Below are 16,942 nucleotides of genomic sequence, written 5' to 3' on the forward strand. Positions count from 1 at the left end.
TAGAAAGAGAGAGAGAGTGAGAAAGCGATGCCTCAAGATGGAAGCAGAAACTCCACAAGTTCTTGAACTTGGACACGCAAAAAACAAAGAATAACCATTGCCTGATGGCTCAGTGTTTGGCACAGCTGGCTCACAGTGCCAGAGACCCGGGTTGTTCAATTCCACCCTCAAGCAGCTGTCAGTGTGGAGTTTGTACATTCTCCCTGTGTCTGTGTGGGTTTCCTCCGGGTGCTCCGGTTTCCTCCCACAGTCCAAAGATGTGTAGATTAGGTGAATTAGTCATGGGAAATTGCTCCATAGTGTTCAGGGGTGTGTAGGTTAGGTGCATTAGTCAGGGGGTAATGTAGAGTATGAGGGTAGGAGAATGGGTCTGAGTGGGTTACCCTTCAGAGGGTCAGATTAGCCATGGAAAATGCAAGGTCCCAAGGATGAAGTGGATCTGGGTGGGATGCTCTTTGGAAGGTCGGTGTGGACTCAATGGGACAAATGGCCTGCCTCCACACTGTGGGGATTCTATGATTCAGCCAGCATCCTTGGAGGGTGATCCTCCCACTCTCAGTTGTGATTGAAACTGGGCAGTTGGGGTGGGCCTCAAGGCCTGCTTCGAGGTGCTGGCATCCTCAGCCTACTACCAGGAGGTTTACCAGGGCCTGGCCCATTGGGGACTGAGAGGGCCGAACGATTCAAGTTGGTCAGGTCAGGTGACTGCCCAGCTCTTGCAGACAGGTGAGCTTGCTGGCTACTTTCAGGAGTCCTGGGGGGAGGGGTGTCATGCTGGGAAATGGCCACGTAGGCCAGAGACACAAATTGCAGCACCCGCCAATGTCCATCCTCCCTCCCAGTGGGGTATCTGAGTATCCTGCCCATGTTGGGAGGTGTCTTAGCTGTCGGTAAACCTTCCTCTTTCCTGATTCACCTGACAGGTTTGCGAGCGTGCCTTGGGGAGAAACTAGCCAAAATGGAGCTCTTCCTTTTCTTCACCGCTATGCTTCAGAACTTTGAGTTTCGTTGGCCTGACAAAACCTCACCTCCAGACCTCAAAGGCTCGTTCAAAATCATAATGGCACCACGACCGTATAAGCTGGAACTAAGGAGTAGGATGGTCCACTACAATGGCCTGTGAATGGCAGTGATAAGGAGGTGGGTTTCTCTCCAGAGAAGGCTTGTGAATCAATGATAAGGAGATGGATCATCTTTCTTTATCTCATGATTGGCAATGTAGAGGGTGGTTTACATATGTTTGAGTGCGAATAGGCTATTTGGCCCTTCTAGACCCATGCCACTATTCAATTGGATCATTGCTGGTCTATAACTAACTCCATTGATCCATTTCTGTTCCATCTGTCTCAGTTAGAAAACTTTATTGATCTCAGCCAAGATTTGGAGATGCCGGTGTTGGACTGGGGTGTACAAAATTAAAAATCACACAACAGCAAGTTATAGTCCCAACAGGGCTTTTAGAGCACCGCTCCTTCATCAGGTAGTTGATGACCACCTGGTGAAGGAGCAGCGCTCCGAAAGCTAGTGCTTCCAATTAAACCTGTTGGACTATAACCTGGTGTTGTGTGATTTCTAACTCAATTGATCTCAGCTTTGCAAACTTCCTTTGCCCAGTAACAACTGCACGTTGGAGGGAGAAGTGGTGGATTTGGGCAATGGAGATTTGAGCTTTAAATCCTTTATGTGAAGGAATGCTTCCCAATGAAAATTGGGACCATTAACGTAAGGCAGCCATCAGTCAAGACAACAGGGAGCTCCAGAGAAGCCTTTTTATATCAAGAGTGATGAGAATTCCAATATTATGACAGGAGCTCTCAAAAGAGATCGGGATGCTTGATAAGTCATTGAGTTGTCGAGATGTACAGCACAGAAACAGACCCTTCAGTCTAACTTGTCCATGCCGATCTGATGTCTTAAATTTATCTAGTCCCATTTGCCAGCACTTGGCCCATATCCCTCCAAATCCTTCCTATTCATGTTCCCAACCTTTTAAGATGCCTTTTAAACGTTTTAATTGTACCAGCCTCCACCTCTGGCAGCTCAGTCCATACGCGCACCATGCTCTATGTTAAAAAGTTGCCCCTGAGATCCCTTTTAAATCTCTCCCCTCTCAGCTCAAAGCCATGACTCCCCTACCCCAGGAAAAAGACCTTGGCTATTCACCCTATCCATGCCCCCTCATGATTTTGTAAACCTCTATAGGGTCACCCCTTAGCCTCCGACAATTCAAGCTCAAACATTCCAACACCAGCAATATCCTTGTAAATCTTTTCTGCACCCTTTCAAAATTAACAACATCCTTCCTATAGCAGGGAAACTAGAATTGAACACAATATTCCAAAAGTGGCCTAACCAATGTCCTGCACAGCTGCAACATGACCTCCCATCTCCCCTACTCAATGCACTGACCAATAAAGGCAAACACCTTCTTCACTATCCCATCTACATGTGACTCCACCATCAAGGAGCTATGAACCTGCACTCCAAGGTCTCTTTGTTCAGCAACACTCCCCAGGACCTTACCATTAAGTGTATAAGTCCTGCCCTGTTTGCCTTTCCAAAATACAGCACCTCACAATTATCTAAATTAAATGCCATGTGCCACTCCTCAGCCCATTGGTTTAAGAGTGACTGTTTGAACCGAAGTCTTGCTAAGATTGCATTTTATTCAATATTATATGAACTATGTCCACTGTTAAGAGTTTCTGCACAATAACATCTCCCTCCAGACATCTCTGTCATGGGATCATTCACATCACTTCCAGCCAATTCAAACCCCACCAGCCGTTGGGAATTGAATTATACTATTTGCATATTTGAGTGTTAATCTGCCATGGGGAATGCTTCTGTGAATTTCATAGATATACCAACATCTTGTGACTAAGGAGCCATTTGATATGATGCCTTACAAGAGATTGAAATACATCCTGATAGTGCGATAAAATTCCCAATGATCCTCTGACCGTATCTTTCAAACCCACGGTCACTTCCTTCTAAAAGGGTAAGTGCAGCACAGTGGCTCAGTGGTTAGCACTGCTGCCTCATAGAGCCAGGGCCCTATGTTCAATTCTACCCTCAGGTGGCTGTGGGTCTGGAGTCACATGTAGGCCAGACCTGGTAAAGATGGCAGTTTCCTTCCCTAGATGATGTTAGTGAGCCTGGTGGGCTTTTCTTGACTCATGGTCATTGTTAGATTCTTTATTGAATTCAAATGCCACCATCTACCATGTCAAGATTCAAACCCAGGCTTCCAGAACACTAACTGGGTCTCTGGATTAATACCAGTCTTGGCCATCACTTCCCCTCCCTGTGGGCAAATAGCTGGCCTTTTTTCTTATGTTCATTCTAGGGATGTAGGTGTCTCTGGCTAGTTCAGGATTTATTACCCGTTCCTAAATGTCTTGGAGAAGGCAGAGGGGAGATGCCTCGTTGAACCACTGCTGTCCATTTGAGCGGGTTGACCCACAATGCCCTGAGGGAGAGGATGCCAGGATTTTGACCCAGCAACAGTGAAGGAACGGTGATATATTTCCAAGTCAGGATTGTGAGTGGTCTGGAGGGGAACTTGCAGGGGGTGGTGTTCCCATGTCTCTGCTGCCCTTGTCCTTCTAGATAAAAGATGCTATGAATGGAATGAATTGGAGTGATGTATCTTGTAGATGGTACACATTGCTGCCTCTGTGTGCCAGTGCTGGAAGGAGTAACAACTAGGGGCCTCTTACTATGGGTTGGTGTGGTAGCTCAGTGGTTAGTATTGCTGCCTCACAGCACCAGGGACTTGGGTTCAATTCCAGCCTTTGGTAGTTGTCTGTGTGGAGTTTGCATATTCTCCCTGGGTCTGCATTGGTTTCCTTCCACAGTCTAAAGATGTGTGGGTTAACCATGGGAAATTGTCTCATAGCATGCAGGGATGTGTGTGTTAGCCATGGGAAATGCATGGAGGGGTGGTGTGTGTCTGGGTGGGGTGCTTTTTGGAGGGTTGACATGGACTTGCTGGGTGAATGGCTGGTTTCCTCACAGTAGGGATTCTATTTATTTTATCAGCAAGTTTGCAGATGACACGAAGATTGGTGGAGTAGCAGAAAGCATAAGGGACTGTCAAAGAATACAGGAGGATATAGATAGACTTAGAGTTGGGCAGAGAGGTGGCAGATGGAGTTCAATCCAGACAAATGTGAGGTGATGCATTTAGGCAAGATTAATTCTAGAGCGAATTATACAATGAATGGAAGAGCCTTGGGAAAAGTTGATGAGCAGAGAGATCTGGGAATGCAGGTCCATTGTACCCTGAAGGTTGCTGGTTGGTGGATAGAGTGGTCAAGAAGGCATATCGTATGCTTGCCTTCATTAGACGGGGTATTGAGTATAAGAGCTGGCAAGTCATGTTAAAATTGTACAAGACATTAGTTTGGCCGCATTTAGAATACTGTGTACAGTTCTGGTCGCCACATTACCAAAAGGATGTGGACGCTTTGGAGAGGGTGCAGAGAAGGTTTACGAGGATGTTGCCTGGTATGGAAGGTGCTAGCTATAAAGACAGGTTGAGTAGGATAGGTTTGTTTTCATTAGAAAAAAGAAGATTGAGGGGGGACCTGATTGAGGTTTATAAAATCATGAAGGGTATAGACAGGGTAGATAGAGATAAACTTTATCCCAGGGTGAAGGATTCAATAACGAGAGGTCAGGCATTCAAGGTGAGAGGTGAACAGTTTAAGGGGGATACACATGGCAAGTACTTCACACAGAGGGTGGTGGGTGTTTGGAACGCGTTGCCAGCAGATGTGGTAGAGGCAAGCACTGTAGATGTGTCTGGACAGATGCATGAGTAGGTGGGGTGCAGAGGGATACAGATGCTTAGGAATTGGGTGACAGACTTAGACAGTAGATTTGGATTGGCTCAGGCTTGGAGGCCCGAAGGGCCTGTTCCTGGGCTGTAAATGTTCTTTTGTTCTTTGTTCTTTATCTCTTTACGATCCAGGAGCTTGCAGGAGAGGGATCTAATTGAAGCATTACTTTACTTTGCTTAAGTAAGGCACAGCCACACAAATCAAAATCAGTTCATCAAAGGCCAGTTATTGTGACTGGCTCAGAAACATTTGCTCCTTCACGCTTACCAGGCATAAGTAATTGCAGCTCAGTTACACTGCTCTCCTGCACCATCCATCTCTGCATTCTGATATCCGAGGACACATCTCCCTCTGCTGGGTCAGGACTGATGTAACACCAATAGCCATCTCCTGGTGGCAAAAGCAGAGACTTCCCTCATTCCCCAGTCTTTGGTGACTGAATATGAGGTGTTGGTTTTTAGATGGAAATACTTAGGGATGGACCTTTGATATATTAACAGGGGTTGCCAGATATATGAAGAACATACCAGTCAGCTGGATGAGAAGTTGGAGAGGGTTCAGAAGAGATTATATTCCCTACAGTGCGGAGACAGGCCATTTGGCCGGAGAAGTCCACACCGACCCTCCAAAAATTAACCCAGACCCATTTCCCTCTGACTGATGCACCAACACTATGGGCAATTTAGCATGGCCAATTCACCTAAACCTGCACATCTTTGGACTGTGGGAGGAAACCGGAGCACCCAGAGGAAACCCACGCAGACACGGGGAGAATGCACAAACTCCACACCTGAGTTTGGAATCGAACCCGTCTGTAGGTGCTGTGAGGCAGCAGTGTTAATCACCATGCCACCCTAGGCTGTTGTCGGGTACGGAAGGTTTGAGTTATAAAGAAAGGCTGGATAGGCTGGAACTTTTTTCACTAGAGCATCGGAGGTTGAGAGGAGACCTTATAGGATTGAAGTGAATTGAATTTATTGTCAGGTGTACTGAGGCACAGTGAAAAGCTTTGTCTTGTGAGCAATACAGGCAGATCACAGAGTTAAAAATCACTCAACACCAGGTTATAGTCCAACAGGTTTAATTGGAAGCGTCGCTCCGAAAGCTAGTGCTTCCAATTAAACCTGTTGGACTATAACCTGGTGTTGTGTGATTTTTAACTTTGTACACCCCAGTCCAACACCGGCATCTCCAAATCATCACAGAGTTAAGTAGCATAGATAGTAAATAATAGGTAAACAGCGGCAAAAACAAAAACAGGGACAGGCGAATGTTAAGAGTTTGTGAGTCCATTCAGTATTCTAACAACAGTAGGGTAGAATCTGTTTTGAAACCGGCTGGTGTGTGTGTGTTGAGGCTTCTATACCGTCTCCCCAATGGTAGAGGTTGTAAAAAAACATTGCCGGGGTGGGATGGATCTTTGAGAATGCTGGTGACCTTTCCTTGACAGCGGGCCTGGTCGATGGATTCTATAGATGGGAGGTTGGCCTTTGTGATTGTCCGGGCTGAGTTCACCACCCTCTGTAACCGTCTCCGATCTTGAATGGTACAGTTGCCATACCAGGTAGTGATACATCCAGACAGAATTCTCTCGATGGCGCACCTATAAAAGTTGGCAAGGGTATTCACCGTCACGCCAAATTTCCTCAGCTGCCTGAGGAAGAAGAGACATTGTTGGGCCTTTGTAACTGGTGCGTCCACATGAAGAGACCAAGAAAGCTTGTAGTGGATGACCACTCCCAGGAGCTTGATGCTCTCCACTCGGTCCACCTCTGAGCTGTTAATGTGTAGGGGGGCATGAGTAACATCCCGCTGAAAATCAATAATGAGTACCTTGGTTTTGCTGGTATTGAGAGCTCGGTTGTTCTCAGTGCACCATTTTTCCAGGTCTTCCACCTCCCATCTGTAGTCTGTTTCGTTGCCATCTGAGATTCGACTGACTATGGTGGTGTCATCAGTGAATTTGTAAATGGCATTAGTCCGGTATTTGGCAACGTCGTCATGGGTATACAGTGAGTATAGTAGGGGGCTGAGTACGCATCCCTGGGGGGCTCCAGTGTTGAGTGTTAGTGAGGATGATTGTGGCCTGTGGGTCAGGAAACTGAGGATCCAGTTACAGAGAGTGGGACTTAGTCCGAGACCACTAAGGTTAGTAATCAGTCTCAAGGGGATAATAGTGTTGAAGGCTGAACTGTAGTCAATGAGTAGCAAAGGGGTATAGATAGGGTTATTGGTAGTTGTCTTTTCCCTGGGATGGGGGATTTCAAGACTAAGGGGCACATTTTTAAAGTGAGAGAAGAGAAGTTTAAAACAGACATTGGGGCAAATGTTTACCACAGAGGGTGGTTCGTGTGTGGAATGAGCTTCCTGAGGAAGTGTTGGATGCGGGTACAGTTACAATGTTTAAAAAACATTTGGATAAGTTCATGAATATGAAATGTTTGGAGGGATATGGACTAGGAACAGGCAGGTAGCACTAGTTTATTTGAGATTATGTTTGGCATGGACTGGTTAGACCATAGAGTCTATTCCCATGCTGTATGACTCTATGACTGTAACTCTGTGTGTCTCATGTATATATTAAATAGATTAAACTAATAAATTTGCTTCATATCAAAGCACCCCTGTTTTCTTGTATTAATTTTGATCAGGCCTGGTTAGGTGCTTCCAGCCTAACATCATACCCACCAACTCTTATTGCTATCTTGTGCTATCTCACGTCTGATCCTCACACATTTACCATTTTTATCACTCAACCTTTGTCATTGTGTTTTGATCTGCCAAATCTTGAGATCCAGAATCCCTTTCCTTACAGCCTCTGTTGAGCAGCACGGTGACTCCGTGGTTCGCACTTTTGCCTCACAGCGCCAGAGAACCCGGGTTTGATTCCACCCTCGGGCGACTGTGTGTGTGGAGTTTGCACATTCTCCCCGTGTCTGCGTGGGTTTTTTTTGGTGCCTGTGGTTTCCTCCCACAGTCCAAAGATGTGCAGGTTAAGCGGATTACACGTGGGAAATGTAAGGGGGATGGGTCTGGGTGGGATGTCCCTCAGAGGGTCTGTGTGGACTTGGTGGACCAAGTGGCCTGCTTCCACATTGTTGGGACTCTATGATTCTTAATTAGTAACAAGTTGAGGAGTCATCAAGAGTGGATAGGAGAGTGGTGTTAAGGGTGAGATTCATTAAGCTAAGACCCACCTATCTTGTAACGTGCGTCTCACTCTCGAGAAGGGAGTGCAGTCTATGGAGTCATGACGGAGATTTTAAGGTCTGTCTTCCACATAGTTCAATGGGAAGATGTAAAATGAGGCTGATTTTTCACCCCTCACACATTTAAATGGAGCTTTCTTGATTGCAAGACATTGCTTAATGGCCCAGAAAGCTCAGTTCTGACACTGTTCCATTACAACCATGTCAGCAGGGATTAATCTGCAGAAAACACAACAACCTACAACACAGATAGTTACAAGCAAAGGAGTACTCCAAGTCCCATTTAACGTCACCTTTCCTGAATGCAGACACTGGCTTCCCATTGCCATTTGTCACTGACAAAAGCTAGACGTTTTTGGGTCCTCCTCCAGTTCAGGCATGTTTCTTTATGTTATTATAGCTCTATTATGAGAGTAAATAAGGAGGGACTGTTCAGCTGTGACTGAAGAATTGGAATTGGAAAACATGATATCAGTGACAACATGAGACCAAAATAATTTTAAGCAGTGAGTTATGAAGGTGTGAGGAGATTCAATTCAGGGGTTTCAAAAGGAGTTGGGCAAATATTTGGAGTGGAAGGCTTAGCTGGGTTTTAGATAAAATATAGAAGTGGGATTTTGTTTTAATCATTAAGGAGTTCTGGGCAGCATTGGCTGTGCCAGCATTTATCGACCATCTGCAATTGGCATGCAGAGGGCACTGGTGAGCTGCCTTCTTGAACCGCTGCAGTCCATATCGTGTATGGACTCTCAGAGTGCCCTCAGGGAGGGAATGTCAGGATTCTGACCCAGTGACAGTGAAGGAACGGCGATATGTTTCCAAGTTAGGATGGGGAGCGGCTTGTTGGGAAACTTGCAGGTGATGGCGTTCCCATGTATCTGCTGCCCTTGACTTTCTGGGTGAGAGAGGTCGTGTATTTGGGAGGGCTTGGTGAGAATGAATTTTGGGAGCTCCAACACAGAGCCCACGTGCGCAATGGGCTGAATAACCTCCTTATTGATATTTTCCAATTGAGCTGTGCAGAGATATCATTACACACTTCTGGAGCAGATAGGACTTGACCCCTGGCTCAGAGGTAGGGATATTACCACCACACCACAAGAGCCTTCAATGGCCTTCTTATATATTCCATCACTGATGACTCAATGTTTTTCCTTTCATTGTCAGAGGGAGGATTGGTTACACCGACAACAGTGGGTTCAATTCCTGCCTTCGGCTGAGATTACCCTGAAGGGCCTCTCCTTCTCAACCTCTCCCCTCACCTGAGGCATGGTGAGTCCTCAGGTTAAACCACCACTGGTCATCTGTCACTAAGGACAGAGCAACCATGCAGGTCTGGCCACTTTTACTTTTACATGGAATATGGATGTCGTTGGACAGAGCGGTATGCATCGCCCAGAGGACAGTTAGAAGTCAACAGCATTGCTGTGGGATCAAAGCCTGTCATATCCTGTACTGTAGACTTTGTCCGGCTGCTCAACAAAGCCACAACTTTGCAGAATGCATGTGGAGTCAAACAGTGTGGCACTGGAAAAGCACAGCCGATTAGGCAGTATCCGAGGAGCAGGCGAGTCATCAGGAAGGGCTTATGCTCGAAACGTCAACTCTCCTGCTCCTCGGATACTGCCTAATCGGCTTGCTTTTCCAGCATCACACTTTTTGACTCTGATCTCCAGCATCTGCAGTCCTCACTTCCTCCCAGGATGCATGTGGAGTTGGGGTTTGCTGTGGGTGTACTTTGAGCAGCATTATCCTCAATTCTTTCCTGAAATCCCCCTTTACTTGGCACAGGGCTGTCAGCTCTGCCTGGTACCTTCCAGCCAGGAGGCTGTGGGTTCAAGCCACTCTCGAGAGACCAGATCCTGTAATCTGGACTGGCACTGTTATGGAGCATGGATGCACTGTTCGAGTTGCTGTTATTCTGATGAAACGTCAACTCCTTTTTAGACTTCAGTCAGATGTAAATGATCCAGCAGAAGAAAATAAGCAAGAGACTGTTCTTACCTAATCTTAGGACAAGCCAGAGACACGCATGAGAATTCCTAGAAGCATGGTATTCCAACTGGAACTCTATAAACAAACACATCAAATTAGACCCCATCTACCACACCCTGAGAAAAAAAACAGGAAATGACATCACCACAGGAAATGACATCACCAACCCAAAGAAACCCAAACATATAAATAGAAAGCAGGAATCATGTACACTGCTTCACCGGAGGCTCACTGAAGATGTTATCTAGTATGATGATGAAACGTCTGGAAATGAAACTCACAGCTCAGCGAGCAAACCTGCATCCAGAACCTCAATCTGAGCTTCTCAAATCTTCTCAAAACTCGCTATTACCTAATACAACTTACATCACTCCATTGATCGATCATGGTCGTTTGTCAGACCTGTATAAATGATGGCAATTAGGCATCCAAAGCATACTGGACATGTGATGCTTTGGGAAATCTCTTTTAAAGTACTTTGAGTGTGTGAGGCAGCATTCAGACTGTGGTCAGATATTCCTATCAGATATTCTGTACCATTCTCCATGAGGGATGTTACATTAAAATACCAGATTTGGCAACTCTAATCAAAGTCAGATGTGTAAAGTCAGCACCATGTGGACTGCTCCTTTAATTCTTTTGTTTGGAAAAAGAAATAAATAATGTGTGCTTACATGGCATTTTTCACACCTCAAGAAGCTTCTGAAGCTCCCTACCATTTTAGGCTCTTGACAGGTTGACACTGTTGTTGAGAAACTATACACAATATGGGGACCTCAATTTGCTACTTGGGTTAAGTTCCAAAATAATTTAATTCTGCAGCGCCCCCCCCCCCCCCACCCACCACATCTTTAACAATGCTGTTGCAGTCCTTTGAATAGCTGCATTCATGGTCTCAGTGTCTGCTCCACAACAGCAAACAGCTAACTTGGACATCCAATAAAGTGAGGAGAAGGTGAGAACTACAAATGCTGAAGATCAGAATCGAGAGTGTGGTGCTGGAAAAGTACAGCAGGTCAGGCAGCATCCGAGGAGCAGGAGAATCGACGTATCAGGCATAAGACCTTCCTCACTTCCTCCTAGTTAATTTCAACCTTACTAGGAAGCCTCTTCCAAGGATGCTTACCTTGAAGAAGTTCTCTATTCCTGATGAACAGCTTATGCCCGAAACGTCGGTTCTCCTTCTCCTTGGATGGAGAGAGTGTGTTGCTGGAAAAGTACAGCAGGTCAGGCAGCATCCGAGGAGCAGGAGAATCGATGTTTCGGGCATAGGCCCTTCATCAGGAATGGAGTACCTCTTCAAGGTAGGCATCCTTGGAAGAGGCTTCGCAGTAGGGCTGGAAGCAACTAGGAGAAAATGAGGAACGGCTTATGCCCGAGAAGCCCTGCTTCTCAGATGCTGCCTGACCTGCTGTGCTTTTCCAGCATCACACTCTCTCCACCAGTTGAGTTTCTCCAGCACTTTTTCTGTGTTTGTTTCAGATCTCCAGCATCTGTAGTTTTTGTTTCTAACCTCTACTCCATACTTAATCACGCCTGCAGAGAGAAAGAAAGATCTAAACCTTGTTAAGTGGAGCAAGCTCAACATTTTGAAATTACAACAGTATTAAAGCCATTATATTTGGAGACTTTAAGACTGCTTGCTAACAACATAATTGGCAAATTCAGAAACAAAAGCAGAAATTGTTTGGCAGCATCTGCAGGAAATAATCCAAAATAACCGCGGACCCTACAAATCAGAAACAAACACAGAAATTGATGGAAAAGCTCAGCAGGTCTGGCAGTATCTGTGGAGAGAAAGCAGAGTTAACATTTCGGGTCCAGTGAGCCTTCCTCAGAACTGAAGTCAGTCAATCCGAAACGTTAGCTCTGATTTCTCCCCACAGATGCTGCCAGACCTGCTGAGCTTTTCCAGTAGTTTCTGTTTGCGGAAAGAAAGTAGAGTTAAAGATCGAGTCTGTTGACTCTGCGTCAGGTTTAGCTTCCTGCTGAAAAATGGTTTATAATATTATTTGTTTGTTATATTATTTGTTAATTCAACAGAGTAGAATTCCACTTAAAATATCATTACAAAGCGCGTGGAAAAGAATACATTTCCTTTCAAAACAATAATTAATTTGCAAGGCCTATATCCTGATGAAGGGCTTATGCCCGAAATGTTGATTCTCCTGCTCCTCAGATACTGCCTGATCTGCTGTGCTTTTCCAGCACCACACTCTCGACTCTGATCTCCAGCATCTGCAGTCCTCACTTTCTCTATACCCTTTCAAACTGTCTAATTATCATATAGAAATTAATTTTGGTTTTGTGAACATTATCTTCAAGTGATCTGAAACCATTGTCAAAGAATCTCATATTCAGGTTTACCACACACGTCTGATCATTGACTTCCAAATCTATAAGTAAATTTAATTTGTGATTATCAGAGACGTAATGCTTTGGGATGAGGTAGTCAATATAAGACCATAAGACATAGGAGTGGAAACAAGGCCATTCGGCCCATCAAGTCCACTCCGCCATTTAATCATGGCTGATGGGCATTTCACTCCACTTACCCACACTCTCCCTGTAGCCCTTAATTCCTTGCAAGATCAAGAATTTATCAATCTCTGCCTTGAAGATAATTAACTTCCCAGCCTCCACTGGGCTCCCTGGCAATGAAGGCCCACCACTCTCTGACTGAATATGAGGAGGTGATGGCCTAGTGTCATCACTGAAATGTTCACCTGGAGATTGAGGACTAGGGTTCAAATCCCACTGATGCCAGCTTCTTGGAATGGTGAGTCCAACGATGACCATGAAAGTGTTGCCAATAATTGGAGAAACCTCTCTGGTTCATTAATGTCCTTTAGAGAAGGGGAGATGATGGCCTGGTGATGCTATCACTGGACTGTTAACACAGAGATCCGGGATTACTGTATGTTCCAGAGGTCCAGGTTCACACCGCGCTACAGCAGATGGTGGAATTTGAATTCAATTTTAAAACATCAGGAATTAAGAGTCAAAAGATGACCATGCAGCTGTTAGATTTCAAGACTGTTTTTAGGATTTTAAAAAGCACATGAGGGGCAATGTGTATTACACAGAGCATAGTTTGTGTCTGGAAGGGGGTACGGTTACAATATTTAAAAGACATTTGGATAAGAAATGTTTAGAGGGATATGGGTCAGGAGCAGGCAGGTGGGACTAGTTTAGTTTGGGATTATGGTCGGTATGGACTGGTTGGGCCGAAGGGTCTGTTTCCGTGCTGGATGACTCTACGATTGCTGGAAAAGCCTCGTATGTCCTTTAGGGAAGGACACTATCTGGCCTACATGTGACTCCAGACCCACCCTAAGTGATTGACTCTTAACTGCCCTTTAGGACAACGAGAGATGGGCAATAAATAAAAATTGAAGGACTTGCGAATGCTGTTAATCAGACACAACAACAGAAATCACTGCAGGTCTGGCAGCATCTGTGGAGTGAAATTAGAGTTAACGTCTCAGATTGTCCCCTTACCTGAGAAAGGACGTACTGGCACTGGAGGGGGTGTAGAGAAGATTTATGAGGTTGATTCCGGAGTTGAGGGGGGTTGGCTCATGAGGAGAGACTGAGTAGATTGGGATTATATTCATTGGGACTCAGAAGATTGAAGGGGGAGGGGGCACGTATAAAATTATGAAGGGAATAGATAAGATAGAAGTAGAGAGAGTATTTCCACTGGCTGGAGTAACCAGGACAAGAGGGCATAGCCTCAAGGTTAGAGGGCGCAGGGTTGAGGCAGAACTTTTTTCACCCAGAGGGTTGCTCATCAATGGAATTCCTTTCCCAGTGAAGTGATTGATACTATTTCAGTAAATGTTTTTACAGTTAAGCTAGATATTTTTTGAACAGCAAAGGAATTAAGGGTTAGGGTGAGCGGGCGGGTAAGTGGAGCTGAGTCCATGAAAACATCAGCCACGATCTTAATGGCGGAGCAGGCTCTATGGGCCGGATGGCCTACTCCTGCTCCTAGTTCTTATGGTCTTATATTCAGTGACCCTTGACCCGAAACATTAACTCTGACTTCTCTCCATGGGTGCTGTCAGACCTGCTGAGCTTTTTCCAGCAATTTCTGTTTGTGTTTCTGATGGGCAGTAAATGTTGGCCTAAACAGTGATGCCTAAGTCCCACGAAGGAATAATGTAATATGAACATTGAGGTGTCAAATGGTGCCAACTCTCCAGGATTGGCCTGGGATCTCCAGTGAACAACACTGGAAAAAAATAAAACATAGGGAGATGAACAAAAAGGGCTGAAATGCTGTTCATTTTCTATGAACACTTTTATTTACCAGATGTAAGATTATTGAAAACGGGAGAGAAAAGGGCCATTTGTGTAATAGCCAAATACCATACAGGGAGAGGCTGAATAGGCTGGGGCTGTTTTCTCCGGAGCATCGGAAGCTGAGGGGTGACCTTGTAGAGATTTAGAAAATCATGAGGGGCATGAATAGGTCATTGCTGGAGCTCTATCCACAGAGTTAATAGCTGAACAAAAAGGCAGTGAAATATAGACGCAACAGAAAAGGAATAAAGACAATCTATAAGGATAATAACCAACAAAGAGATTGATTCCTAAAAAAAGAGTAAGGTATGATCTGATAGAGCTCTTTAAGTTTTGAGAAAAAGACTTTTGATGGAATGGAATAACGAGAGACAGTTTTCTTTTGTGGGAGAGAGCAGCACTCGAGTTCATCATTACAAAGTGAAATCCTGTGGGGAATTCATAAAGAAACCTGAGAGATATTCTATGCAACTCAGAAGAATGGAAGGCGATCAAATTGAAACATATAAAAATGTAAATTGGCTTGATAGCGTCGACTCTGTGAGTTTGTTTCTGCTGGTCTATGAAATAAAACATGAGCCAACGATCTCAAAATAAGATGCTGATCATTTGGGACTATGAGTCATAGAGTCATAGAGATGTACAGCATGGAAACAGACCCTTTGGTCCAACTCGTCTATCCCGATCAGGTATCCCAACCCAATCTAGTCCCACCTGCCAGCACCCAGCCCATATCCTTCCAAACCCTTCCTATTTATATACCCATCCAAATGCCTCTTAAATGTTGCAATTGTACCAGCCTCCACCACTTCCTCAATGGCCAACCCCCAGAATACAATGGGAGATTCAGTAATAGTAACACCATTGAATGTCAAGGGGCAGTGATTAGATTGTTTCATAATGGAGACGGTCATTGTCTGAAATTTGTGCGGCACAAACGTTACTTGCCACTTGTTAGCCCAAGGCCTAGATATTGTTCAGGACTTGTTGCATTTGAACATGGACTGCTTCAGTATCTGAGGAATTGTGAATGGTGCTGAACATTGTGCAATCATCAACAAACGTCCCTACCTCTGACATTATGATGGAAGTCATAAGGTCATTGATGAAGCAGCTGAAGATGGTTGAGCCTAGGATACTACCCTGAGGAACTCCAGCAGAGGTGTCCTGGAGCTGAGATGACTGACCTCCAACAACCACACCATCTTTTTATGTGTCAGGTATGACTCCAACCACCGGAGAATTTGCCCCCTGATACCAATTGGTTCCAGTTTTGCTAGGTGTCCTTGATTCCACACTCGGACAAATGTTGCCTTGATGTCAAGGGTAGTCGCTCTCACACCAGATTTCAACTCTTTTGTCCATGTTTGAACCAAGGCTGTGGAGAAGCTACTTCAGCTAAAGGGTTGAGATTCGTTGGAATTCTCTACCTCAGAGTCTTGCAACTATTTCATTGTCTAAGGCCAGGAAGGACATTTTTTTGTTCTTTCAGGGGATTCAAGAGACATGGGACCTGGCGAGAAAGTGGATCTGAAGATCAGCCTTAATCATATTGAATGGTGTACCATGCCCAATGGGCTGAATGGCCAGCTTCTGTTCCTATTCCTCATCTTCTAGAGCTCCTATGATCCATTCATGGTGAGAATGTGGAATGATCTACTATAGGGAGAGGCTGAAATGAATAGTATTGATGTATTGAAGACTGCAAAACCATTTGGGGGAGTGTGTGTGTGTGTGTGTGTGTGTGTAAGAGAGACCCAACTTGCATAAATATATATTCCATTCTGCTGGAGCTATCTGTAGAGGATACAACAGCCGAGTGATATTATCACAGGACTGTTAATCCAGAGACAAGATTAGAGTGGGTGCTGGAAAAGCACAGCAGGTCAAGCAGCATCCGAGGAGCAGGAAAATTGACGTTTCATGCAAAAGCCCTTCATCAGGAATGTTGATCCAGAGAACCCAGGTAATGTCCTCGGGACCTGGGTTCGAATCCTGATACAGCAGATGATGGAATCTGAATCCAATAAATATCTGGAATTAAGAGTCTAATGATGACCCTGAGTCCATTTTCAGAAAACCCACCTGGTTCATGAGTGTCCTTTAGGGAAGGAAACTGCCATCTTTACCTGGTCTGGCCCAGAAGTGACTTCAGACTCACAGCACTTCCTCTGGCAGCTCATTCCATACACGCACCCCCTCTGTGTGAAAAAGTTGCCTCTTAGGTCCCTTTTATATCTTTCCCCTCTCATCCTAAACCTATGCTCTCTAGTTCTGGACTCCCCCGCCCCAGAGAGAAGACCTTGTCTATTTACCCTACCCCTGGCCCTCACGATTCACCCAGGAACAAGAAGCAGGAGTAACAAAGGGAAGACCACAACCTGCTCATTGAGGGGAGTGATATTTCCTTCAGGGACAGTGATCCTTTAATTGGTGAATGAAGGAACAGTTGATCTATTGGATATTACTCCCAGTCTTAGCTTCAACCCAATTCTACATCAGCGACAATCTCACCTTTTGAGTGTCACAATCCCTGATAGAAGAGGCCCAACTCTCAACAGTGTTCAGGTTGTTTCTTCTGCA

The 16,942-nt window shown here is 45.1% G+C and overlaps 1 protein-coding gene across 1 annotated transcript in view; it reads left to right on the forward strand.

Moving 5' to 3' along the window:
- LOC122542249 (cytochrome P450 2D17-like) overlaps positions 1–7,468 on the forward strand; it is a 48,901-nt gene extending 41,433 nt beyond the window's left edge. Inside the window, exon 9 of the mRNA XM_043679789.2 lies at positions 924–7,468. Within this exon, the coding sequence (XP_043535724.2) occupies positions 924–1,123 (200 nt within the window). The 3' untranslated portion in view covers positions 1,124–7,468. The remainder of the gene's footprint in view (positions 1–923) is intronic.
- The last annotated feature ends 9,474 nt before the right edge of the window (positions 7,469–16,942 follow it).

The sequence above is a fragment of the Chiloscyllium plagiosum genome, unplaced genomic scaffold (assembly GCF_037043375.1).
Source record: "Chiloscyllium plagiosum isolate Xiang-an unplaced genomic scaffold, Cpla_swu_hap1 HiC_scaffold_33, whole genome shotgun sequence".
NCBI lineage: Eukaryota > Metazoa > Chordata > Chondrichthyes > Orectolobiformes > Hemiscylliidae > Chiloscyllium > Chiloscyllium plagiosum.